Below are 27397 nucleotides of genomic sequence, written 5' to 3' on the forward strand. Positions count from 1 at the left end.
GTAGTGCCTATCAGAGGGAACAGCTAGTGCAAGGGCTGGAGCAGGGACATTTACAAAAACCACGAGGCCAGGGAGCTAAAGCAAGGAATTCAGGGAGCAATTGGGCAACAAAACCCTTGGGTTTCTCTCTGAGGAAGGATGATAGAAGGCGCTGATGGGACCATGTGTGGAGAATGGAGTGTGGGGTGCAGGTGGAGGCAGGAGCAGTCCTGGTCAGGGAGACAGGAGGCTCTAAGGAGGATAGTGGGAAAGGGCTGACAAGGACAAGGACTCCAATCTGTGATTTCAGGGGGCTCCATGTCCAGCCAGAAAAGGAGCCCCATCCCTGCCTGGTCCCTTCTTTCCATCCCTTACTGGACCTATACCACAAGAAGGTGGAGATGGGAGGGGCAGGGTTTGCTATGGTCCCCCAGTGCCAGGGTCAGCACCTCCAGGCCAAGGTCTGCCACCGCCAGCAGGAACACTCCTGTCCGAGGCACCTGCAGAGCCCTGAGGACAGCCACCCACCCCCCTCCTGGTACTGTGACTGCCTGGGGCTGCTGCATACACAGTAGGTGTGGGGCCAGGAGGGTCCCCCAGAACTCAGCCTTCCTCTGGGGGACAGGGGCTCCTGCTCCCTGCTGCCCCTCCTCCCACTCCATGCACCCTCGGAGCCCCCACCCTGCTAGGACTGGCTGGGAGCAGAAAGGTGCCAACTCTGCTAAAGGGTCCTTGAGTGGCCGCATCATGGTTATAAATGACTTAAGTCACCGGCCTTTAATTGATGTTGGAGCTGCAATATTGAGGACACAGCGCGGAAGCCACAGGTCTCTTGTTGCCGTGTCCTGGAGCACAGAAGTCTCCAGCATCATGTGCCTCCCACCGGCCCTTTCTCCCTGGACTGCTGTTCTCACCAATGCTGCCCACACCTCCCGCCTGCTCTGAGCCTGGGCCAGCACAGGAGGTGCACCACAGGAGGGGAGGTAGAGGTCACCCCAACTCCGGGCAATCTCCAAGCTCAGGTGACACCAAGAGCCACACAGCACTCCCATCACCTTGGTTTGGCATGGGGATGTGTGTTGGCTTTCACAGAGAGCAAGTTGGATGCTTAGGGGAATTTGAGCCACTTAGGAAAAGTCCTCAGAACACACTACAAGTGTCTGATGCCCACCGGCCCCCATCACGGTGGGGACAGATGAGGCTACCTCTTAGGGTGCCTCCCTCGTCAGACCCTCTGCTCCCTTTTCCCTGGCTAAGTCGCTGGGCAGAGCAGACCTCCTATGGCGTAGACCCACAGGACTGTAGACCCTAAAGCACCTCCTTTAGGGACCCAAAAGGCCTCCCATTGCTTCTGTCTCTGGAGCACTGTGGCAGTGACAGGCTCACAGCCCCTGGGGAACACCCTCTGACAGGGGCCCAAAGGAAGACTGACATGAGGACGCCTGTGAGGGGGCCAGGAGTCAGTGAGTGCCTTGTCTGAAGGTGCTGAGGTGACACCCGGGCTGCAGGGGTTTCCTGGAGGGGAGGAGGAGGAAGTGACTGGGTCTGCAGATGAAGGAGTTTGGGGTGGCTCCTGGAGGAGGGAGGCTGTGAAGCAGAGAGGCATTGCCAGGGGTGTGAGCTCTGGGGAGGACCAGCCCTGCCTCCTGGTCCCTTTTCCTGCAAGCTGTCAGAGCTGAAGAGGCACAAGGCTGTCTGAGGGAGGGGGCACCCCAGCCAGGCCAGGGCAAAGCTGGAGGAGTTGGGAGCAGGGGGAGGGAGAGGCTCCACCTGCGGGTCCTGGGGGGGTTCTTGGAGAAAGCTGAACAGGCAGAGAATGGAGGGCAGAAAGGAAAAGCCGTTCGGTTGTCATGGTCTTCAGCACTCCCTCCAACTCTCATTTGAGCCCCGGAGGGCAGGCTCAGCTGGAGGCTGGTGGCAGAGGCACGGCAGTGCCTGTCCGTTGCGTGCCTAGCCTGGAGCCTCCTGAGTCCCCCAGACGATGGGGGCGGGGCAAGGGCAGCCCGACGGAGCTACGTTCTTGCCTCCTACTCTCTGGAGCCCCCAGCAAGGCAACTCTGCAATCGGGAGCGATTAGCATTTGAAATCCAGGCGGAGGGCTCCTTCCTCCACTCCCCACCCCTCACTTCCTCCAAAAAAGGAAAACAGTCGTTGAAATTGAAAAATGGTGCTCAGTGAAGGGTTTAAAGACATTTTGAATTTAAAATATATTTTAAAGGTCATTTTCGGCAGTAATTATGTTATAATGGCGGGGCTCTTAGCAAAAAGCGGAGTCCCGCAGTAGCATGAGACCAAATGGGGAGCAGCCACAGCGCGCACCTCCCGCAGCCTTCAGAACGGGCCGGAGCAGGAGGGGAGGATGGCAAACTTATCTTCCAGAGCCATGGGTCCCCAGGAACAGTTCAAGTTGGCTCTGGCATGGGATGGTCCCCCCAAGACCTCTCTCCTAGGCTTGCCACTGGTGGGCTTTTGGGGACTCTCAGGATCCTGATGGGACACCCCCTCCTGCCATGTCCTTTCTTTCTCCTTCCAGACATGGCCCTTTGGGCTCCTGCTGGCTGCACAACACATCCTGGGCCAGCTCACTAGGGGAAGGCTCACTGGGAGGAAGCTCCCCTGGCCCCTCAGTGAGTGCCACCTTCCAAGGGACCTCACACCCTGCCCACTCAGCTCTGAGCTCCCGCGGCCCCAGTAGGAGACAGCATGTCAGGTACCACCCTGCTCTTCTTTGCTAGCCAGGGGCACCCACTTTCCCAGCCACCCAGCCTCAAGTTCTAGCTCACTCTGAGGAGGTCACAGTGGTTCCCAAGTCTCTGTCATCTCTCCCCAGCTGCTCTCAAGCCACCAGCTTGACAGAGTCTTTCTACAACTTTACCAAAGCTTTGTCTTCAACACTGCCAGGCTGCCAACTTTTGGAGCCCAACCTGTTCACCTTTGAAAAACCTGGACCTTCGTCCATTTCCGGCTCCATGGACCATGGCTCAGGGTTAGCCACCCGCCCACTTGGATTTTCTCCTGCTTCCTTCGGAGCTGGCTGGGAGACTGACACTCTATATTCTTCCAGCAGGCGGAAGACATGAGCATACTTTTGGAACCTCAGCATTTTCTGTCCTGTATCCCAGCTGACAACCTCAACCCCCCCGGCCCACTTGCGCCCTCTCTGTGAGCACATCCTTTCTTTGCAGGAAACTCACTAGCAGAGGAAGCCATGAACCGACAACAGACACAGGAGCTGCTGTGAGCCTGACTGGGGAGAGTTCCTGAAACGGTAGCTAGGCCCCAGGGAGGCAAGCTCTCAGGCCTGGGGTGGGGGGCAAAGAGGGGACAGAGGGCAGGGCCAAGGGAGTGACTGGGGTGTTGGAAGAGCCCCAAAGGCCCATCAAGGGTGTTAGAAGTAACCAGAGAGGGCTTCATGCAGGAGGTGTGTGGGGCTTGGGTGCAGGGACACAGCAACAGAATAAAGAACCAGGAACAGCAAAGAATAAAGAAATAAGCTGCGGCTTAGGTGTTCCTCAAACCATGGCACTGGGGAGAGGTGGGTGTGCCCCTGAGGCTGCTGCCAGGTCAGCCTAGCACTGGCTGTGGGGTGAGGAGGGGAACACAGAACCGGACACCCACCTTTAGCCACTCTGCCACTGCGGCCTTCCTTTCAGAGCAGCACCCAGCTTGGTGGTGGCCCTGCCTGTGGTCCTAGGGGACCAGTCTCTGCAGGAGACCAGTATGTATGGCCTAGGAGGGAGGACTGATCAGGCTGCATGGTGCAGGGGTTGGGGGCTGGTCCCCCGCAGAGTCAACCAGGTCCCCCAGGAGGGAGCATAGCAGTGGTGGTGGTTGGGTTGGGGGGAGGGATGTGCGGCTCAGGACTGAGCCCTGCAGGGGCTGAAGGGTGGAGCAGGGGCAGAAAGGAGGGAGGGAGTGAACTAGAAAAATGCCCAGGAGAAGCACAGCACCAGGCTACAGTGTTATTAAAGGAAAGCATCTTAAAAATGCGAGCCATTAATAACAGGCTGACGCCACGTCGGGGTAATTTATTCAAATTGTGGGGCCAGGATGGAGGAGCAGATGTTTCTGAGCTGCTGGTGTCACTGAATGAGTTCCAGGGGAGGTGGGGGGGGGGGCTGAGCACCCCCACACTTCCTTCGCCCCTTGGAGGAAGGTCTCCTGTTCCACCGCCCCTGGGAGACCCCACCCCAGACTGCTGGAAGGGAGGAGGGCTCTGGAGGCCGAGGACAGCTAATTGTGTTCAACAAGTATGGAGATAGTAAACTAGGGTTGGGGCCGGGCAGGCAGGTCCACTGCCCCGGGGTGCCAGTGCCCCCATCCTGGGCTGTGCTGGCTGATGGCACTGCTGTCCAGCCCTGGAGGAACTCCAACTCCTGCACCAAGTCATCCGCGCTGGCAGGCAGAGAGCCTGGGGACCTCAGGGACCTGGGCTCCTTCCCAAGGTGCACCGCCACCAGAAAGTGAACCCTGGGTCTCAGCTGCCTGGCTTGTACAATGGAGCCATAACACCTAAGTCACAGAGTATGAGAGAGAAAAACCATGGTCACTGAGGGAGGCCCTAGCCCGAGCCCACACCGGGAGGCTGCTGAGGTCGACTTGGAGCTTTGATCGGACGTCTTTCCTGTCTTCTAGTTGTTCCACTGGTTTCACCCAGGTCCCCAACCAGACTGTCAGTCCCCTTCCTCTCTGCAGGTGAGGCGTGCCACCGCGGGTCGCCCCTCAGTGCCGACAGGACAGCTGGTGTTGGGACTGCATGGCGAGGACTCTTGTGGCTTTCTTCCCCGCTGGGTAAGGGGCACCAAGGCTTGCACAGCCTCTCCCGGGGGCTCAGCTCAGTCCCTTGGGTGCTGGCCCAGTCAGGAACTCAGGCTCAGAGTCTGGCCCAAGTCTCAGGGTTTCTCAGAAGCTTCCAGGACAGAACCCTGCAAACAGGTGTGCCCCTGGCCGCCTGCCAAGACCTGGGGGTGGGGACTTCTGTACAGGAGAGCTCTCCTTCCTGATGCCACCTTTCTGACCCAGCCAGCATCGCCCTCCACCTGGCTTGTGACGTCGTGGTGGACCCGTCCATCTTCACTTCTTACTGCCTATGCTCCCAGCCTCCAGCCAAGGACAGGGAACACAGAGGGGACCCAGGCGCCTACTTGGTCCGTGCCCATGGCTGGCCCCCATGGCACGCTGTGGTGAGTGGTGGGTGGGTAAAAGGAGTTAGTCCAAGGCAGACACGTCTCTTCCCACGGGCCCAGCCCTCATGGCGCCACCATGAGTCGCAGGAGCGGAACAAGGAAGCGCTCCTGTCCCCAAGAGGCCTGACCTGAAATGACACCACTAGAGTGACATTCTGCTAGGAAAAGTCGCTTAAGCAAAGTTCACCTTGAGGGGACAGCATGGATGCATGCATGCCCAGGGAGAGGGCAGAGGGTTGCCTTTGCCACATCCAAGGTGTGGCCACCCCTGGACATGGAGACAGGTGGGGGGTGGTTGTGAGACAGAGGTGCCCGTGGGGACCTCCCCAAGAAGAGATGAGAGAAGGGCAGGTGTGCAGGTGGTGGTGAGATGGGGTGGGGGTGGGGGGCGGGGAGGGGCGTGGCTCCCACTCCCAGCTTGCGATCCTCCAGGGGCTCTCTGGCCGATCGGCTGTGAGGGTCAGCGGCAGCTGCCCACCCTGTGCCTCTGCTCCCAGCAAATTGGACCTGCTCATAGCTCAAGGTTCATTTCCAGTGAAGGAGAAAGTGCAGCCCCACACGCACGGGGCAATCAGTGCGCTCTGTGATGAATGGAGCCCATGTCACTCAGCGAAAATGAATATTTCTTTGCGATAATGGCCAGATGGTAGCAACTCTCCGATCCAAATTAAAACATGCATGATAAATGCCAGGAAAACAGAGAAAGACAAAACCCCAACCTGGAGTGAATTCTCTCTATAAATCTTCGCCCCCCCCCGTACCCCCCACCACAGCAGCCCCGCTAATAGCCATTAAATTATTAAGATGTGCTGCAAGGAGAATGCCAATGTCAGTGGTACCAGCCCCGCTGCCCACCCCCGGGCCCTGCCTATGGGACTGCTTTTAGACTGGGCATTCCAGAAGGTTCCCATGAGGAGATAGGGTGGGACACTGGCCTGGTGGTGCACACAGCATCCAGCCTGGCTCGGCGGCAGGCCAGCTTTGTCAGCCCTCTGGAAGCTACTGTCTCCATAGAAAAATGCGAAACTAACATCTACCACCTGACACTGCGGTTCTGATGGAGGGCAGGTGGGTGGTCCTGGGTTGGGTGGTGAGGTCTGAAGGTGGTTGGGTCCTGGATTGGGTGGCTGTGAGGTCTGAAGGTGGGAGGCGCAGCCTGGGGTTCATATTTTACAGTGACCAAGGGGCTCCTGAACTTAAAGCCAAACTCCTAAGGCCCCTGCCCCTCTCACCAGTTTTGCCGACTCCCTGTCCCTCCTGCCTGCAGGGGGCTGTCTTCCCAGGCCCCGCATCTGTTGATCACCATCTTCTTTCATAGGCCCCAGACCTCCCCATCATCATCTGGGACCCCTCAGATCTCCTTGAACCACTTTCCTTGGATAGGCTCTAGGCCAACGGGGGCTACGTTCCTTGTCTTATCTGCTCTCAGCCTGAAATTCCCTCCAACAGGGAGTACCCAACTGCTCCAACTTGCACGGCCTCTGCTCCCCGATCTGAGGCTTGCTCCAGCTCCACAATGCTGCCCACTGCTCCCTGCTGCCTGTGATGTCTCTGGGGCCCACACTTAGCAGAGGCCTGAAGATATCCTGCCCCTTTGTACTCCATCTTCTGGGGGTCCATCAGCTCTCCTGCAGCAGGGACTGACCCTCTTCACTTGAATGCCACCTGCAATGGGCCTCAAGCCTCTGCAGACATGTGGGCCAGTTACCCGGTGTCAGGATGTGGTGTCCAGGATGTCAGCATCACTGGTATGTCTCTGGGTTGGGCCCCTGCTCCCCTCTAGGCCTCTGAAAGGCCCTTCCCCTTGGCAGGCCCCAGACAGACAAGGCCCTGATGATGCAGGCTGGCTCTCCTCCACCTGGGCAGCTCCAGCCTCAGACCCTCTCCCCCAGGGGCATGGAGGATGGGCAGAAGGAGCTGAAGTCCATGGCCAGGCTCGTGCTCTGGGGCTCTGATGGTCGGCACTGATACTGGAGGACTTCCCCTGGGAACCAGCACCTGGCACAGACCTGCCATGGAGGTCTGCCTGGGACTGTGGCCTGAATGCTGATGTGGGCAGTGTGCTCCTGGAGAAATCACCTCTGCTCTTCCATACAGCTAGGCCAGCCAGTGTGGCTGCAGGTGCTCACACAGCAGGTGCTGGCTGACTTCATGGGCGCATCGGGGCTCCAGTGGCTCTCGTGTCTCCTTCCGGAGCCCTAGCCACTGCTGCCACAGGCTTGACTCGTCCCCATGTGCCTGGCTCTGGGCCAGCTGGGGAAGGTGCAGGCCCCTCCAGCAGACAGGGATTGTCTGATCGGGAAGACCGGGAAGGAAGGAACACAACTGGACAAACAGGACTCTGGACCGGGCCTGTTCAGCTTGGACTGCAGGACGGGAAGGAACAGGATTCCCCAGATTCAGACACTGCTGCTGTGTAGGGGTGCAGTTGCCCACACCCCAGGCTTCTGGGAGCAATGAGACCCATGTTGCCATGAAACTCAGTCTTCCTATTCCAGAAAGTGGACACTCCTCCCCGGCCCGGCCAACTCTTCTCATCATTTGCGAATCTCAAGGATGCCACATATTTGCCTTGCTTGTCTCTGGTTTCATGCCTTTGCCCATAACACAGCGCTTGTCTTTGGTTCTATGCCTTCGCCTATAACATAGCCCAGTTGCTTGCTCCCAGTAAACCTGTCATCCCCCGCCCTAACACCTACCCGTCACCACCTCCAGGAAGCCTTCCTTATTCTGGCTCAGGACAACTGTGGATCTGGCCTGTTAGCTGATCAAGCCTTGTTAGAGTCCTCACTCCTGCCACCTCCTCTCTTTTTCCCACGGAGTGGACGCTATAAAAAATAAAGTGCTGATGGCCACGGCTCACCCACTGCATCCCCCTGAAGCTCGGAGGGGCTCCCTGGCCTCTTTGCAGTGGAGGATGTAGCTCTCAGGGCAAGGTGGTACGGTGGGACAGCAGGGAATGTGGACCCAGACTGACCTGTGAAGCTGAGTTTGTCCCTTACCTGGCTCCTCCGTGCACCTGTCTGGCATCCCTGGACTCTCCCTCACACACCACTTCTCTCACGCCATCCAAAGCTGTGGACGGTGCCCCTCTGCCTACATGCAACTGTGTAAAATAGCTTCTGGAAGTCGGTGCTTCTATTCCTGCCTCTTGGGGTCCCCCAAGCTTGCCCTGGGTCAGATCTCTTTCCCACCTGGGGACCTCCCCTCTGAGGCCAGGCACTGCAGCCCCTTCTCATCTCTGGTCCTTGTGCTGCCCCTCTGCTGTCCCCACCCACCCACCACAGTCCTCTCTCCATGCCCGTGTGGTCCCCGGGCTCTTCCCACTGGGGTGGCAGACACCAGGAAGATTAGGGCTCACTCACAGGTGCACTGGGAACCACCTGACCCGAAGGAGCACCTGGGAACCATCTCCTCTCTCTCATCTCCCCAGGAAGCTGACATTGTCCACTCCCAAGCTCGCCCAGTACCCGGGATGCGAGGCCGTGGCGGTGCTGATATGGTAAGACACAAGAGGCCGTGGTCCCCTCTCTCTGTCATTCCTATTCCCGGGCACACAAGCACGAGGCAGCTTTTAAATATCATCCAGAAGCCCATTTGCTATGATTAATATCCCATTTCCCCTGGAACAATCCTTTGCTAAATTAGCCGGGGGCCAGAGGGAATTGGTCAGGGAGCTGCAAGTCTCCACTTAACTTTCCGAATGGATTAAGAAAACTTCAAAAACAAAATTCAGATCAATCAACACTCCCTCCCCCAGCTGAAAGCCAGAGTCCATCTGAATTCAGCAGGTTTGCAGTTAATTATATTTTCACACCTATGGCAGGAGTTACAGATGTATTTATAATGTGTGTCTGCCCAGGAGCCTCCACAGCCCCCTGGGACCCTTCCCCGCCAGCCACTTCCTACCTGGCCCCAAAGACCTTCTATCTTGGCAAAGCTGCTGTTTCAGGCCCGTTCTGTGTACTAGAGAGGCTGCTTGCATTTAGGAAATTTCTTTTTAAAGGGGACTTGGGAGGGGCTGGCACTGTGGTGCAGCAGGCTAAGCTGCAGCCTATGACATCGGCATCCCATATGGGTGCTGTTTCCAGTCCAGCCTGCTCTGCTTCCAATCCAGCTCCCTGCTAATGTGCTGGGAAAGCAGCTGAAGATGGCCCAGGTGCTTGGGTCCCTACCACCCATGGAAGACTTGGGTGGAACTCCTGGCTCCTGGCTTTAGCCTGGCCCAATCCTGGCCATTGCGGCCATTTGGTGGAGTAAACCAGCGGATGGAAGATCTCTGTCTCTCCCTTTCTCTGTCATTTTGCCTTTCAAATAAATAAAATAAACTGGAAGAAACCGGGATTATTAAGAAATAACAACCACCCCCCCCCCTCCGCAAGGGAACATGCACCATGAGCTACAGAACCTAACAGGTAGAAATGCTTAAACACAAATGCAAGGGATTGTAGTGAGATGCGTGTTACAACTTCCTGATCATCAGGGAAGTGGTGCCCTGGATGGGCATCTTGGCCTGGCTGTGAGGATCCTTCAGCCCTTGCACACCTGGTACCTAACCTGCCCACAGCCCAATGGGGCCCATAGCAACCCCAGCCTTCTCCTGAGCATCTAGCAGACCTCGAGCTGACCACGGTACGGTCTTCCCTCGCACACTGGCACTGAGTGAGTCTGCAGCAGGTGGACAGAGGGCCTGCTGGAACACGGGCTCGGGGCTGGTTACTGCCCAAAGGAAAGCATTGCCATCTCCAGCTGAAAGCGCTTGGTGGAGCAGCTTTGCTTCTCGAGAACGTTTGGAATCGGAAGGAGCTGGGGATAGGCGGCTTGCACAGTGGTTACATCGCTGCTTGGGGTGACATCTCCTACCAGAGGCCCTGGGTTTCAGTCCTGCCTCTGCTTCCGATCCAGGTTCTCCCTAATGCACATCCTGGGAGGCAGCAGGTGGTGGCTCAAGCTCTTGGGTCCCTGCCACCCTGTGGGAGACCAGGATGGGCTTCCCAGCTCTCGACTTCTGTGTGGCACAGCCCTGGCTGTTGTGAGCATTTGAGGAGAGAACCAGTGGTTGGGAGATCTCTCTCTCCCTCCCTTCCTGAAGGGGCTGGTGAGAGCTGGACTCCTGGAATTGCAGGGTGGCACATGGATCCTGGAGCTTCTCTAGGCCTAGGGGACCCGACCCCACGTCTTGGCCAGCAGGGTGTTAGCTGTCTCCAACAAGAGACTGACTCCCTGAGCAAATACACCCCCCAGCTGTGAGGAGGGAGGCTGGTGTTGGAGCAGGACTGGTGGGGGGAACAGGGAAGTGCACCCCCAGGGAACCTGCACACGTGCACATACACACACAGAGCCACACATGGACCATGCCAACAGTTGTTTTCAAGGGCTTCTGTGAGAACCCAGACAGCATGGGGGTGGAGGAGGGAGGGTCATTTTCTACTCCAAGGTGCACCCCTCTCCTTCATCAACTGTTTTGGGGTCCCAGTCACTGCACACCTCACCTGGACTCCCAGGCAGAGACAAATCAGGAGCCCCAACTTGGCCACAAGGACGTGGGGGAGCAGGAGTGGTGCTTTGTGCCTGGTGACCCAGTAGGGCCTCAGGTTGGGCTCCGGTGCTGTGGCTCTGGCCCTCTGCACCCCCAGGGCGTTCTGTCCACCTAGAACTTTTTCCCTAAGTCAACTGTTGCCTTTTAAGATGAAAATGGACACTTCTGGATATTGAATTTCCCATAAAGTGGGACCCACCCGCGTGTGCATTTCCCCTAAACACTAACTGTCCTGGCTGAGTAGCTGCAGGGGTCTGGGCTGGAGGCACCCAGCCTGCAGAGGGCGGCAGTTGAGGCCCTGATCTGCTGCTGCCATGCCCCTGAGGCCCCAGGACCTTGGCAGAGGTGTGCAGCTGGTCCTACCAGGGCCCATACCCCTCAGCGGGTCAGCAATAGTCCCTGAAAGCCCTCGCCGACAGCTCGCTGTCTGTGTCTGTTTAGACATAAAATGATGCTCGGAGGAGAAACGAGGGACTTAATAGGATTTAAAAAGCCGCAGGACCCGATGGGGCTACAGATGGTGGAGGGCGGGGCGGACGGGATCTGCCACGGTTTATGGCGGGGAACGCGGCCTCGGGGAGGGCCTGGGAGCTGCGTCACATGCACAGTGTCCAACCTCATTAGCCCGCCCAGCGGGACTCTGCTGCCACACCAGTGCCGGTGCTGCACTGGGCCCGGGGGCAGCCAAGGGCGGCCAGAGCCCGCCTTGGCTCAGCGACTTGGCAGGCAGCCGCCCGGGGGTCTCTAAGTGGACGTGAGACGCTGCACAGACTCACCACCTGACCCCTGCCCTGCCATGCCATGCGGGTCTCAGGACCCGTGAGAGAAGAAACGCAGGCTCCCGGCTGGAGAAGTGGGGGAGGAACCGGAAGCTGGCACGGGGTTTCCTGCCCCAGCCATTCTTCAGAACTGGAGGCAGGTGGGAGTTCCTTTATCCTCTGGAAGCTTCCAGTGACCATCCACACAGAGCCCCTCTCCCCAACCTATTCTGCCACAGAGAATACTCTCGCCAGGCCCCTGTGATGTGCCTGTGGCTGCCAGGCCTGGGACCCCTGGGCGGGGAGGCCCATGGTGGCCTGCCCTGGAAGCACCCCCCACAATGCTGTTCTTGCTCCCTTTGGAGGGGCTCCTGGGGGCCCCTGTGTCCTTGTAGACCATGTACTTATGCCGGGGCTGCTCACCGCAGGGCCCTCCTGGACCTGGCTTCTGTGTGGCTTCACATGTGGCTCAGGAGAAAGAAGAGACCGTGGCACACATGGCATATGGACAGGGACAGAGAGTCCTGAGAAAGAGGTGGCCCCTTTCTCCCCAGCCATCATCTTGCTGGGTCTTTTCTGTCACTGTGCTGGTGAGGTGAACCCCAGGGGCCGGGTCAGTGCCCACCCCCAGCCACTCTGTCCCTGGGGAGGACTCTGGTTTCCCGCCCACCTTGGGTGTGTGTGGCTCTGGTACCTCTGTCAGTGGGGTGGGGAGGAAGTTGCACTGGGGAGGGTGTTCAGGGCAGAAGGTGTGTGAGGCTCACGTTGGCCATACTTCACCGTGATGGTTGCTGGGAAAAGTCTGGTGATGGCACAGGCCCTTCTGGGGCCGGGAAGAGAGCACCGAGGCTCAGCCACCAGGCTCCCCCTGCCTGTCCACTGACCTGCTCGGACAGCCAGTTGAGTCCAGTGGGTTCCTATGCCAATTCAGGGCCTCTCCTCCCCACATCTGACTCCCTGAAAGGAACCTGGTGTGGTGTGGTGGGGACACTTGGCCTGTCTCCTGCCACGCGAGGTCTAGGGCAAGGCTGCAAGCTGCACACCGTGGGCCCCTGTGGAGACCAGACTCAGACCTTGAATGTGGACCAGCGCCAGGGGGCAGTGCTGGGGCTACCTGCAGAGGACAAGGACGCCAAGCGCACACCCTAGGAAGTAGTGAGGGCTTCAGAGGCGGCGGCTGCTGTGGCCAGGGCCTGCCTCTCTCCCCTGGTGAAGGGATCGGCTTGCTTATTTTGGGGGTGAATCCGAGTTGAAACACAGCTTGTCCCAGGGTGCTGTGTGGGGGTTAAGTGGATCCTGCACGCAGAGGGGCGGCACCTGGGGAGGCTCACGCCTGTGGTCTTCCCCTGCCTGATGGGCCCGGCTCCTGGTGGTGGGAGCAGGGTCTCCCTCCCCCTCTTCCTGCTCAGGGACAGGATGGCTGTGAAGTCCTCTCTTGGTCTGGGGTCCTCTCTCCCTCCCCCCACACCAGGGTCAGGGGCTCCTGCTTCTGATGGTCACAGGCCCAAGACCTTGACCTTAGGATCAAGGCTCCATTTTCACTTTGTGTCCTCACTCTATTGTCAAGTCTGTACCTGTGAGTCCGGCTGCCACCACTTCCAGGAAGCCCTCGCCACTTGCTGTGGGCAGTGAGCTCTCTCTTCTCTGATTTGCTCCAGCGCCGTTCTCTCAAGTCACATGAGCAGGCCCAGGAGCTTCCTGTCCGGCCTGACCCTTCCTCTGTCACCTAGTGTCCTGCGTCTCTATTCTTGGTCACCTTATAAATGGGCCCAGAGGCCTCACAGGCACCTGTGGTGCCTCCCCACTGTCCCCCATGCTGGGAATCAGAGGATGCAGAGCCCAGGATTTGGCGGCTGGCAGGCAGGAGTTAGAATTCCAGCTCTGCCAATTTCTAGCTGTGTGCCCTGGAACAAATCACCTAGCCCCTCTGTGCCTTGGTTTGTACCTTTAAGTGGGGTCAACACCACCCTGTCCTCAAGGTTCCTGTGTGGATGAAGCAGATTTGTCCAGGTCCCCAGCCCTCAGTCAGCTCTGTAAGAGCCACCTTCCCAGGCGATGCTCCTCTGACTAAGCCCAGGAGAAGAGAGGAGGCCCAGTGAGGCTCCCAGCAGGGGTGGGCTAGGGAGGGACCGCCAGTCTGCACCCGTGCTTGGCTGCCCCAGCCTGCAGCCAGGCAGCCGCTCTCCCATTCCCGACACCCGTGTCTCTGCTCCAACCGGCCTTCCCCCAAGAGGGAGGGGGCTAAGCTCACACCAGAGAGGAAGCAGAGCGGCCTCCAGCCTCAGCCACGGAGCCCTGGACTGCAGGGGCCAGAGTCCAGGAAGTTAAGAAGCCACCACGGCACACAACAACCTCCCGTCAGCACTCCAGTCACGTCTGTCTGTCCCCAGACCTCACTCTCTACTGTGCATGGGCTGATGTGACCAGGGGGTGTTCTAGAAGCCCAGGATGTGCCTGTACCCTGGGCAGCGGCCTCCCCATGGGAGAGAAAATCGACTTCCTTGTGCTGTTTGCTAGCACTCAGGTGCACCTGGAGGGCAGCTGAGGGTCCGAGGGCCACGCGTATCCCAAGTCCTCGGGGGCTGTGGGGTGCTGTGGAACCCAAGAGCAGAGTTCCAGAGCTGGGAGGGGGAGAGGGGCTCCTTGGCCACCTCCTTGTTTCCTCTGGGGCCACTTCTTGGCCTCCCTGCCTGCTTCCCCCAGCTCACCCCGGTCTTCCCCTCACCCCACTTCTTCAAGGCCTTGCTCCCTTGTCCAGCTCTGACCCTTCTCCCCTCTGCCCCCTGCCTCTCTCGCTTCTGTCTTTGCTCTCTTCCTCCCCTGTTGCCCATCTCACTCCCATCCCTTCCTCCTCATCCTTCTCCTCGTTCCCGTTTCTTTAATTTTATTTAATGTTCACCTCCTCCCATCCCCTTCCCCAGAAGACATATTTAATGGCTATTAAATTATTTTAAACCAACTTTCTTAAACAAGAGCGAGTGAGAGAGAGAGACTGGTGAGAGTGCTGAGTCAGGGCCATCGTGCTGCTTAATATTGAATATGCAATTAATAGATAGATGTTTAGGTTTGGCTCTCGTCCCCCCCTTCTGCTGCAGGAAGAATAAAAGAGCTGATTAATCGGGTTCGGGGCGAGTGTCGGCGGCAGGAGATATATGGGAGAAAGGAGATGAGCTAGCAACTTGGACCGCGGAGCTCGGGCATCCCAGGCAACTGGAGGGAGAGAGGGGTTTGCTGCCGAGCTTACCGAGGCCTCGCCGGCAGAGGGCTTTGCCACCTTGCAGGTTCTGGAGGAAACGGGCTGGACACTGACCTGCCTGCTGCCCTCTGAGGCCTCGTCCATGCCACTCCTACTTCTTCCCAGCTGTGGTTCTTCCTGCCTCAAAGGCCACAAGCGCCACCTCTTGCAAGGCCTTTGGCTGCCGCGGTCCTGGGTGTCCCTACTCTGGAAACTCTTGTCCGAGCTACCTACCTGCCCACGAGTGCTTTCCCTCTGTCACTGTGTCCCAGCCGTGCTGCCTGAACAGGGGCTGCAGGTGAGTTGCTGTGTGCCTGGGTGGTCCCTGGACCCTGGCCCTCTGGGCCTACTTGCTGGAGACGGTCTCCGGGAGATGTCCCTTACTAACTAACTGGACACCTAGCTAACTAACCCCTCAACCAGCTGGACTTTGACTCTCGGGGAGGTGCCTCTATGCCCTGGCCCAAGCCTGGTCAGGAAGGGGCCTGAGCCTCAGAGGCCTTGCTGGGGCCCCGAGGGCGGCAACCTGGGCTGGAGGGCACTGGGTGTGTTGTGGGAGGGCCCAGCCAGCCTGTGGTCACCGTCCCCCCAGGACAGCTGACTCTCCAAGTTTGCAAGTGGATTTTGCCTATTGTACCCTTTGTCCTTCGTTTCCTGGTGAACTCTCTGGGAGGAGGGAGGGTAGAAAGAGAGAAATTTCTCAGTGCCTGGCTAGCTAATGGGCAGGGAAGGTCAAGGGGCAAGAGGGCTCTGCGTCTGCAGGGGTGTTGGGTGGGGGGTGGTCCTGGGACCAGGCCAGAGTCCAAGGTGGTAAGGGGCTGGGTGGGGGAAGCAAGAGTTCCTGGCCCAGAGGCAGAGGACAGCTGGGACAGGCTGGCCAGTCCTGCTCCTGGGCCTTCACGCTGGGTCCTCCAGCCCTGCCTGGGGGCAAGGGAGGCTGGGCGAGCACCTTGGTGGCCATACGTGGGGATTATCAGTCTCAGGGAAGGCCGCAGCTCCTTGCCACCCATCTCCACTGCCTAACGGGCTGCTCGTTCAGATTTTCCTAAACTCGCAGGCAGCTCTTCCTTCCTGGGCAAGTGGTGGCCCAGGTCTCCCTGGAGACAGCAGCCACCTTCCCTCTGCCCCCCCCACCCCACCCCAGGATGCCCTTGGGAACAGCCAGCTCACCCCCTCCAGCCGCCCCCCCCCCCCCCAGGATCATCTCCCTATCAGGATCTCAGTTCGGCCAGCAGCCCCGAAGTGGCTGAGCGCACAGCGCCGAGCTGAGGCCTGGCAGCTGCTGCTGATCCACAGAGGACAATGTCCTCCTCCCAGGGAGGCGGGCGTGAAAGGGGAGAGCCAACGGGGGCTGCCGATGCACTGTTGCAGGTGAGGTGAGACAGGTGCTGTGTTGTGCAGCCAGTTCACTGCAGGGAAGCCCCCCGCCCAGGTGGGCAGAGAAGGCCCGAGCCCTGGCACCACAGGCGTATTCTGGCCATCTCCTCTCCCTGAATTTCCGTCTGTACTCACAGTGGGTGTGGATCTTGTCTAGGGGAACCTACAGACAAGGCTATGCCCAGGGGGAGACCAGGGTACCCCAGAGACTGAGGCAAGTATGAGTGGTACAGCCTGGCAAGCAGCAGGAGGGCAGCTGTCAGCCGGGGACAGAGCTGTCCCTGCCCTGGGCTTCCAAGTCCTCTACTGGGCTCTGCACCTGTCTAAGGCGGGGCTCAGACACCTCAGGCCAGGCCCTGGGCAGGCTTCACATTCTGGGGCTGGCATCTGGGGGGTTAGGTAAGGCCTTCTGTGTTCCCTACCAGCCTGTCTACCTCCAGGACAGCCCACCTTGCAAGTCCCACACCCCCTCGGGGGCCTGCTTGGATTTGCTCCCTCTGGCGGCCTCATCCCAGGGCAAGTTTTCCGTTTCCACCTGCCAGCCAGCACCCTCTCAACTCCCGTAACAGTGGGGTTTTCCTCAGACAGGCACGAACCCACAATCCGGCAGACACCCATCTCCCCCTTGCGAGGAATCTCTCCAAAACCTTATCATCAACCTCCCCTGCACCCACCCGCCCGCCTCGCCACTCCTCTGTCCCTGGCGGGCAGGAGGAGGCAGCAGAAGTCGCTGCACAGGGAGAAGGGGGGAGGGGGAGGGGCAGAGGCAGGGGCAGAGACAAGTGGGCCCTCACGTGAAGGGGGCTGGCGCGGGCAGCTACTACCTCCTCGGCTCTCGCTGTCCGCCGGCTTCACCTGGATCGGCCGGTTCATCTGCAACAGAGCACAGGGGACAGGGTTACAGCAGCCGGCAGCCGCGCTCACAGGTACACAGGACCACAGGCCACGCCAATAGACACACCTGCCCAAACCAAGGGGCAACCATGCACATACTAGCCCCCCTGGCTCAGCCACCTCCCCGAGACCACACAGTCCCCAGAGCCCCCTTGCTTCTGATGGCTTCTGGGAGACCCTGTGTGTCTCTTCTTCCCCTGGCTAGCGGCCCGTACTAGCCTGGGGAATCAGAATCCCAGGTTGACAGAATGCCTGCCGCTGCTCCTGGACACTCACAAGGCCCCTGTGTTCCCCACAGCGCACCCTTGACCCAGCCTTGGATCACTCAGACAGCTGGCTCCCCTGAGATGAGCTGACCTCTCATTGCCGACAGACCCCTGCCCGGGCTGGGGTGTGGCACTCAACTGCACTCCAGCCCATGCCACTTGGCAGATGTGGCCTCTGCGGGAGCACAGCCAGGACTGTCCCCTGGGGGTCCGTGTGGAGGAGACACAGCTGCTGGTCTCCGAACGCACACAGAGGCCAGGAGGACTTTAGGAAGAGGCCTGACTCCCTCTCAGGCATCTGTGTCAATGCCATGTTCAGGCCACTAGAGGTCTCTGAACTCCAGGAATCCCCGGCTCGGCAGGCTCTTCAGCTTTCTCGCCCACAGGCACCGGGGTGGGCTCCAGCCCGGAGGTCCCAAGTATATCAATAAAAGCGACAAGGGTCCCACCAACAGGAGTGCACTTTATGCGCCCCCTCCCCGCCCCTGCACCGCTGTCACAAACACAGACCGTGGAGGGGGCAGGGCAGGGCAGGGCCAGACACCCCCATTTCAGGGATGGAGAAGCCGAGGCTTGGAGAAGAGCGTGTGTTTTCTGAAGCCCGCCCGTGGCAGGCACAGGCTGGGAGCCCGGGGCTGCCAAGGCTATTTCTGCGCTTCCGTCCTGCACCACGAAGCTTTCCGCTGCCAGTTCCCTCCCATACAGGGGCTGGACCAGCCGGTCACAAGCCTCCTCCTGCCTCCCGCCTAGGAGTCAAAGTGAGTTTTGGCTGCGTCAAGGCCACTGGGTGGGGGAGTGTGGGTGTGGGTGACTCAGCAAGGTGAAGATGAGGCCAGGGGAAGGGCAGAGCCACAGGGAGGAAGGGCGGAGACAGGAGGCAGCGTCAGAGCAGACGGTGGGGGGTGGGGGCCACCAGGCCCCTGCCAGCTCCGACAGCAGTGGGTTGTGCATCATAGACTCCAGTCTCTGGGAGGAGAATGAGGGACTTCCCCATAAACCACCCAGGCCTTGAGCAAAGGGTCCGGGGGCTGACCGGGCCTCTGGCTGTGGGAGGAGGGCTCCAGGAGGGAGCTGGGCCACACCTGGTTTCCCGTCCCCTGCTGCTGGGGACCCAGCACCCAGCCTTTCCTTCTGGACTGTCCCTCCTTCCTTGCCTCCCAGAAACCTGCAATATTCCTGTGTCCCGGTGTGGCCCTGTACACTGGGGACACACTTCTCCGGCTGTCTTGCTTATGTGATTTTCAGTTCTGCCGAGGAGTAAGCCGCCGTGTGCAGGAGCTGGCGGCACCCAGGCTGGGGTGAGGCAGTGCCGGCAACACCACAGTGCAGGCAAAGCTGTGCCTGATATCACCGGACCATGGCTGCTCTGGAAGAAGGGGTCCGGGGAGAAAGCCAGTGGGAAAATGGCCAACAGGTCGGGTACTGTGGACCATCAAATTGAAGACAGCCTCTGCAACCCGACCCCCACCCCCAGATCGGGCCCCACCACCTCTCTCAGAGCATCACTGCCACCCCTATGTTCCAGCACCCCCACCCACCCACCCACATACACCACGTCTGTTCCCTGGGCCTGCAAGCTATGGCCCCCTTCCCCAGGCTCCTCCCTCTGTCCTTTGAGGGGAGTCCCTGTCTCCCCAATGTCACAGAGTGAGGCCTTAGCCCTTAGTGTTCAGGGCGTAATGGAGGCTAAAGGAAGAGATGAGGGTGGGGCTCCAACCCTGTGCGACTGGTGTTTGTGGGAGAAGAGGAAGAGACCTCTGGGTGGACGCTCTTGGAAAGGTGGGAAGGGGCAGGCAGAGGTGCGTGACCCAGACTCAGCTGGGCCTCAAAGCTGTGTCCCAACCAGGGCCCAATGTGTGGAGATGAGGAAGGGAGCTAGGCACGCAGGTACTCCACTCCTGGGGCCATTCTTAGGGGCGACACAGGGAGGAAGGCCTGGCTGAGGCAGGAGATTGTGTGGTGAGTTCCACAGATGGGTGGGGACGTGGTAGAGCTGTTTGGGATATGATGAGTCCCATTTTCAAAAGGACTGGTAGGCACCCTGCCTCAATCTACCATCCCACTGTGCCGCTGTCCTTGGTGCCTGGGCGTGTAAGATGTTCTGTCCCTTGCTCCCCAGTTTAGAGCTCGTATGCCCGCTGTGCACAGGCCCTGTCCATGGCACAGCGCAAGGCCCCCTCGCTCACACACAGACCCATGGCTTCTCTCCAGTGGCAAGGATCTGGGGTCTCATCTAGCCCACCTGCTCTCAGCCATGGGCTGGGCACCCATGGGTGTTCCAAGCAGAGAGGAGGAGTACAACTGGTGGAGTGGATCTCTTGGGAAGAATTTTCACATCCCATACAACCTTGCAGGGCTGGTGGGAGAGGTGCTGGACCAGAGTGCGGGTGAAAACACAGCCCTGGGCTTTCTTAATTCTCAGCAGAAATCAAGCGCCAGCCTCAGGTGGGGAGATTTCTGAGCTGGAGCAGGCTCTGCACAGGTGTCTGGGGCCTGGCGGGAGACCTCCCTCCCTGGGCCACAGAGTCTCCCCACTTCCCTGTACGCAGCCCAGCCCTGGTGCAGCGTGGCCATGCCCTGCTTCTGCCTCAAGGAGGGAGGGGTGGGCGGCAAGGTTGGGGGGTGGTGGTGGGAGGGCCAGTGCAGGGGTCTGCGAGGGGTGAGAAGAGGAAGGAAGGTGGAAGACTGGAGGGGGCAGCCACCGTCTCCTTGGCCTCCTTATAACTATGGCCCTGGGACCCTTCTCCTGGCCTTGGACACCCTCTGGAGCCATCTCTTGTTCCTCTGCCTGGCCGTTGCGCTCAGCCAGTGTGTGGGGTCCCCGGGGCTGCCTGCAGGTGCCTGACGGGGGTGGTGAGCCAGGGGTAGGTCAGGAATGGCTCTCCTGAGGCTCCTGGGCTCAGACTCCCCAGGAACACCACCAACCCTTGCAGCCTGGGCCCCCTCGGGGGAGCAAGGGGTCCTGGCCAGGATCTGGGGCCGTCTCTGCTCCCCACTGCATGGGAGGGTGGCAGGCGGGCAGCTCCTTCGCTGGCCCCTTCCACTCTGGCTCTGCCAGTCTTCCCCTCCCCAGCCCTCTGCCACTTTTTGCATCAACACATACCCATGCATTAAACAAGACATTCCATTAATTTCTTCATCATCATAACTTAAGCTGGGACATACCCTTTAAATATTCATTCAGCTATGAAAACTGGGCATTAAAATTTTAATAATGTCAAGCTCATTTGAACCGGGCTCCTTGGGGACGATTACGATACAATTAGAATAAATACGATGATAGAGCTGATCGGGAAGCTTCACCTGGCCGGCGTGACTCCCTGTGGAAGGAGAGGTTTCAGGCCGGCGGGGAGACGGACAGACTGACTGACAGGCTCCCTCTCCCCCTCCCTCCGTTCTGTGCTGCCCAGTCTACCCTCACAGGCCTCTGACCACCACACACCCCACTCCAGCATCAGGGTACCGGGCACCTCTCCCCAGCTAGGATGTGATGCCCCAGTGCCAGTGGCTCCTTTCCCGTCTCTCCTGCTACGACCTGGGCTGTCTGTGTGCCTCCTCTTTCTCCCCTGTCAGGAATGAACAGGGCCAGCAAGTGGAGGGGTGCCCTGGAGGTCCTAGTACATTCTGCCTGGCTCTCTTCTGTCCCTCCCGAGGGCTGGGGTGGGGATCTGGGGTGGGCTCAGGCCTCCCTCTGGCCCTCGCTGTCTGAAGTCAGTACTGGAGAGAGCCTGAGGTGTCCACTGTGTACTCAGCCTGCTTCCTGTCCCTTGGGACAGCCCTCACTGCACATAGCACAGCATCGTGGGGACCCCTGGGGAGCCTTGGCCACCTGCCTCCCCAGGTACCTGAGTCTTGGTTTTACCATGGGCCCCAGCACTCTCAGTGCTGTCCCAGAAAGAATGGGGTCAACTTCCACCCATGTAAAAAGCTCCCGACACTCCTCACTGGTCATTCAAACCCTCTTCTTTCTCCTTTGGTGAGGCCTCCATGACTCACACATGACCTTGCACTACTGCTTTCTCTCTCATGTGTGTGTGTGCATGTGACGGAGATAGACAGGCAGAGAGAAAGAGACAGAGATAGGGAGACTCTTGCTTCTCAAGAGAAAGCAGGGATTTGGTCTGTTAATTCACAGACCCCAGATCTAACCTCAGCATCGAGCTTCCCTGGCCTGTGTGTGTGGGTGTGTGTGTGGGTGCATGAACACATACACTTGAGTAGTGCTGTATGGCAGCACAGACATCTTAAGAAAATTCACTTTGGGCGAGGCTGGGAGGGAGGCTAGGATTCAATGAGGCATTGGAGAAAATGCTAAGGGCAGTGTGTGCAGCCGAGATCAGGAACCTCTGGTTCCCAGGCTGTGGCTAGAACCGCCTGGGCCTGCTCTGCACCATGTCCAAAGGCTGCGCTGGGGGACAGGGCAGGAGGGTGCGATGCAGCCAAGGTTACTGTGCACCCCACCAGCTCGCAGGGTGCTCCAATCGGAGCTGCCCGGCCAGCTCCAAACCCCAGAGCTGAGGACCTGGAAGGCTCTTTGCGGATGCAGGGGCACCTGGTGCTTCTTGCTCCCCAGAAGGGCTCAGCTCTGCCTGAACCATGAAGGATGCATGGAGCCCATGGGTTCTTTTCTGGCCCAAACCTGCAGCCTATGCTGGGAGGGCTGCTCTCGCTTGCCTGTTCTGCAGGCATGGTCCTGCAGGCTCCTGCGGGAGGTGCTGAGTGGCCCGGCCCCTCCTCCTTGGCCACCCATGTCGATTTTGGTCTACTGCAGTTATCCTCCTAGGGAACGCAGGTCTAGGCCCAGCCCCCACATGCACGGTGGTCGTGGAAAGGGTGAAACCACAAGCCCTCTTTGCAGCGAGCCACTGGGGGGTCTGCACCCCCACCCCCGCAGTTTCTCTGTTCTGGGAAGAATGACACAATGTACAGGGCCCCTTGTGCTCAGAGTAAGAAATAAATGTCATCAGAGTAGTAAAATAAAAAGCTCCTTCCTCGCACGGTGTCTCTCTCTCTCGACTTGTCATGGTGTTTTTTTATTTGCTATTTGATGTCGTTTTAAGTAAAGAAAAACATAAATTTTAAATTATTAGCATGGATTTTGCCATTCGTTTTTATTTTGTGCAATGCCAGTTTTAAATGCAAGTATCACAGCACTTCCCTCGTATGCACAATCGCGGAAATCACACAATTCCTATTTCGCAGCTCGTGCCTGGAGGGTGCCTTGAGCTGGCCCGGAAGAGACAAATGCAAGCCTGACTCAGGAGAGCTGGGAGGGAGGGGCCCCAGGCAGGGAGCAGGTCACAAGGGACTGCTCTCTCAGGCACTGGGAACCTGCTATGTCCCCAGAGCCACTTGCAACCCAGGCTGCAACCTCAGCTTGGGGCTGAGGACTGCCAGTGGGGACTCAGCCGAGGGTGGGCAGGTGGAGGGGAGCCAGATAGCACCTCTTTTCAGGGGTCCTCCACACTAACCTATGGCTAGACAGGCACCCTCAAAGGCACCTGGGTGAGCAGCTCATTCCTCCTGAGCCCTGGCCACATGTGCTCCAGTGCTGCCAGCCTGGGCTACCACACGGCAGGTGGGCACCTGTCACAGCGGCGACTGGAGGTGGGGCCTGGGGTGCGCACGAATCTGCAGGCACAGAGAGGCGGAGCCTCCCGAGAATAGAAGCTCCTGGTCCCCCACGTTCAAAGGCACAATTGTAAGATGCTCAAGACGGCGACTACAAGGCGTGGGAAGGTCCCGAGGCGGGGCCCTTCTGAGCACAGTGCCCCGTATCCCTGCACAGGTCACGTGCTCAGGAGACGCCTGGCATCGGCCATGAACACGGGCATGAGGAATTGCGTAGAGAATCAGGCGTTTCCAGCCTTGCCCAGGTCTTTGCTCAAGCTCCAGTCACTGAAAGATAATGACTCACAGATCTATTTTAAAGCAGAGAGCAAGAGATGAATGATGGAGATCGTCCATCTGCTAGTTCACTCCCCCAAGTGCCCACAACAGCCGGGCTGGGCCAAGCTGAAGCCAGAAGCCTGAACCCACTCTGTGTCTTCCACATGGGTGGCAGGGACTCAAGTACCTGCCCCACCATCTCCCAAGGTATGCATTTCCAGGAAGCTGGATCAGAAGCGGAGCCACGACTCGAACCCAAGGACTCCCGTACGGACGGAGCATCTCAGGCAGCGTCTACTGCTGCACCAGCCGCCTGCTCCAAAGGTTGATTTTGCAGATGACTTCAGGGCAGTTTTGATGGACAGACTGAGTCTTTTCAGCCATGGGTATGAAAGGCTGGTGATGAGGGAGCAGCCACCCAGTATGTAGAGAGAATCACGAATGAGCTCGTAGGCACCAGATGGGAGTCTCTTTCCAGACTACCCTCATCCACAGCTTTGCCTTCACAGCTCTTGGCAAATCCCAATGAACAAATTAACGAATGATGCAGTTATTGTGGTTGGAGCCCCAGGAAGGGAGGCGGTGGGCAGAGTCTGAGTCACGTGGCCTGCGGAGTTTCTGGGGCACCTAGTAGGTGCTCAGTAAAGCCTGCAGGGAAGAAAGCAGCCGGCCCCTGGGGCTTCAGCACTCCCGTGGCGGGAACAGTCAGGGGGGAATGGAATGGCAGAAGCAGCACGTATTATTTGTGGCTCGTTGTAAATATATTAGTGCTTTAATTGCCTCCTTAATAAATCGCATATGGCTCATTCCACGGAGAGGCTTAGAGACTCAAGGGATCCCATCTGTTGTCACCCTAATGTCCCGACTCAAGGACGCCCCAGCGGTCATCAGGGTGACAGCTGCATGCCCCTGTCCTATGCTCCTGACGGCCAGGCCAGCTGGCAGTGCCCCTCCTGGGCTGCTGGGGGCAGGGCTGCCTGCGTGTGCAGTGTCTCTCACTCCCACCCCGGCCCCATCCACCTGGCTGCCTCACAGGTCTGTTTCCCGTCTTGGCCTTGCAGTCTGCATCAGATGTCCCTCCAGGTTCCCTGTTCTCTCCTTCATTGTCTTGTGGTGGCCGTTTGGGACCCCTGTGGGTCATGATGCTCCCAGATCGGTGGATTTATTTGTTTAATGTTTGTCTCCACTTGCTGAGGGAAGACTCACACCCAGCACCCAGCAGGCACCTGGGGCAAAGTGGGTGTTTAACAAACATGGCGCACGCTAGCTGGCTGGCTCCTCCGGCTGCCTCTCCATCCTGGTTCCCTCCTGCTTGGGTGCACCAGGGACTGGACATGGGTCAGCCGCTAGGCAGCCTCGTTCCTGGCCCTTTCACGCGGGCACAGTGGCGGCGCTGCTGCACATTCGGATTAGGCAGGGTTTACGGAGGCTGTGATCACCGTGATCACCGTTGAGAGACACATCCAGTGGGCACGGACCACACAGAACCCGAGGTTATTGTTAAAATATGCAAATCCACAGCCCATTGAAATGCAAACCCTCCAGATAAGATTTTTTTAATAAATCTGGTTTCTGCTCCCACTCCCGCCTTGGAGGAGGCCATCTGATGGTTGTGGGGTCAGGACGCATCCCAGCACGCAGGCCCTGTCAGCTCTTCACCCCTCTCCTCTCTGGGACCTGCCAGCTCCCGGGGGGGGGGTAAGGGAAGTGGGGGAGGGGGCTGGGGCCCCCCTTCCTTGAGCAGTAGGGGTCACCCTGGGTCACCCACAGAGGCGCCTCTTCCTCTCCTTGTGCTGACTACAAGGCTCTCTCCCTCTTGTTTTTCTCCCTCACCCCCACCTCTTCTCAGATTCACCTATAATGAAGCGCAAAGCCTTTGTCTCCTCCCCCAGAAAGCCTGCCGTGATTTGGTCCACCCAATTACATCTGTTACCCTGGATGCGCTTTGGCCTCTTGCTGTCAGAAGTGATTCTCCAAGGGATGGGGGAGGGTCCCTGAGCCGTAGCCCAGACTCAGGTTGGGCGGGCTGGCTTTGGGTCTGGATGTGAGAAGGCAGGTGTGTGGGCAGAGTCGTGCACTGGGTGGGGCTTCTGTGAACAGTGGCAGGTGACGTTTACCAAGGCCTTCCCACAGGACAGGCCTTGCCCCGGCCCATGACAGAGCTAACATCCTGCAGTCCCTCCTGAAAGAGTTCTGCCGAGGCATGGAGGACCTGGCGGCCCAGGGGAGGGCTGGGCTCACACAGTGGACATGGGCGCCTCCCATCAGGGCACTGCAGGGACAGGGATGACATCTCTCCAGGGCCAGGTTTGGCGAGAGAGAGAGAGAGAGAGAGAGGAGGCAGGAAGGTGGAGCCAGGACCAGGTGCCTGGGAAAGGCCACCCAAAGGTTTAGATGGAGAACTGCCAGCATCCCCAGGCCCCCTCTCCCCTGCAGGGTATGCCATGCACTGAGGACATGTTCTCCACACCGGCTCCAGTACTCAGTTCCAGAGGGAGCCCTGGCCTCAGCCTGAGCCTTCCAGGTACAAGATCCTGGTGGATGTGGGTGTGATGTGGAGATCTCAGCCCAGGTGGCCCCTTAGCAACCTGCACCTCCTCACGGATCCCAAACCCCCCAGACAGCCTGGGCCAGGGCCCTGCCACAGGCTGCCCAGTGCCCTGCGTGTCCAGGAAGAGGAGGGGTAGCACCCCCAAGCCTGCTGCTGGTGGCCAGGCTACCCACACCCCCAAGCCCACTGCTGCTTTCCAGAAGGGACTCCTGTTGGTTTGGGGTTTCTGGTGCCCCCTCCCTGGCTGTGCAGTGGGGCCGGGGCCGTCTTTGTGGGTAAGAGCTTCTCCCAGTGTGGCAGTTAAGGTCGGGACAGGGGGTGGGGTGGGGGTTGTGGCCACCAGGATGGGACAGACCCATCCGGACGGCCACTCATCCTGGCCGACAGGCCCCCAGGTCCCAGCCAGGGCTCCTGAGGCCCACACTGCCAGGGGCAGCAGGCTCTTTGTCTACAAACCTCCGTCCGTCCCACTGGCTCCCACCAACAGGCCAGGGCTGCTCCAGCGAGGGTGGGAGGATCCTTGTGGTCTTAATTAAGATCTGCTGCCGTGGAAACCAGGCTAATTAGCCTGCGCGGGCCGGGCTGGGTCGCTAACCCTCTTCAGGGTGGGGGTGGCGGGGTTTTAAACACAGCAGCAGAGAGAGAATTCTGGAAGAAAGGAGCCCTGATTCAGCGGCGGTGAGGCCAGGATTCGGGTCCCAGCTCTGTGGCAAGAGACCGGGCAGTCACTCATTGGCTCGGGGCGGATCCCTCGTGGGGACTGGGTGTGGCCGGCAGAGTCTGGCTTCTGGAAGCACCCGGTAAATAAGTGCCTGCGCTCCCCCCTGCCCCTCCCCCCACTGGCCCTTCCTCTTAGTATTTCCATCGTTTTGCAGGAATATGCAACAGTAGATTCTTCTCCCTTCGGTTCCTGAGTCCCTGGGCTATTCTACTAACCTGAAAATACTGGCAGTGCTGAGGAGGGGGCGGAGGGGCAGGGCGCACCTGACTCAGGCACCGTGGCCCCCATTGCCTGCAAGGCTTCTCTGCCAGGCCCCACCCCTGCCCTCTCCACCTGGCCTCCCAGCACTGGAGCCTGGCGCTTTGATGGGCTGAACCGTTCATTCATTCACTCATCCATCCATCCATCCATCCACCCAATGTTCCCTGTACACCTTGGTGTGCCAGGCAGTACCACGTTGCAGCAAACCTGAATGACACTTCCTCCAGAAGCTCTCTGCTCAGTCTGCCCAAAAGGTGTTCAAGTCCATCCTTCCCCGGCCCCAGCCACACCCTCTGCCTTCCGCCTTCTGCGCAGCAGTGCACCCAATACGCAGCCCCGCCACCCTGCACAGCACCTCCTGCTGGCTCTTGGGCATTCGCTCACACATTTGCAGTGATGCGGTTGGACTTCCTAAAACACAGGCGGCCTAAGACCCCGCTGGTCGGCTCCTGTGATTAGAAAGGAGCTGTTTGCAGCCTGAACTGCCCCCTGTCCCCTCATTCCCATCATTGGCGCTGGCGCCAGAGCCCCAGGGGCTGCCCTCGGGTGTCGAGTTCTTATACAGACCCGCACTTCCTGAGTCTTCTGTCCATCCATGCTCATGGTCCTCCCTTCACAGTCAGGTATCTGGGCCCTGAGCCCTGAGAGCCCTCACACGGGGGCTCTGGGCTTGGCAAGGGACTCCCTCCCGCTGGGATCGGCCCTTACCAGCCCACAGTGGGCTCCTTAGCCTGCGAATCC

The 27397-nt window shown here is 59.1% G+C and overlaps 1 protein-coding gene across 13 annotated transcripts in view; it reads right to left on the reverse strand.

Moving 5' to 3' along the window:
- Nucleotides 1-27397, reverse strand: part of CELF4 (CUGBP Elav-like family member 4) — a 269708-nt gene that overhangs the window by 45260 nt on the left and 197051 nt on the right. For 7 of the 13 annotated variants that reach the window (XM_062201589.1, XM_062201587.1, XM_062201588.1 and 4 more), the window contains exon 3: nucleotides 16899-16947. In XM_062201589.1, coding sequence (XP_062057573.1) covers nucleotides 16899-16947 — 49 coding nt within the window. Of the gene's footprint in view, nucleotides 1-16868; nucleotides 16948-27397 lie in introns of all 13 variants that reach the window. The other 6 variants (XM_062201584.1, XM_062201593.1, XM_062201583.1 and 3 more) reach the window with 2 other exon arrangements.

Source organism: Lepus europaeus, chromosome 9 (genome assembly GCF_033115175.1).
Source record: "Lepus europaeus isolate LE1 chromosome 9, mLepTim1.pri, whole genome shotgun sequence".
NCBI lineage: Eukaryota > Metazoa > Chordata > Mammalia > Lagomorpha > Leporidae > Lepus > Lepus europaeus.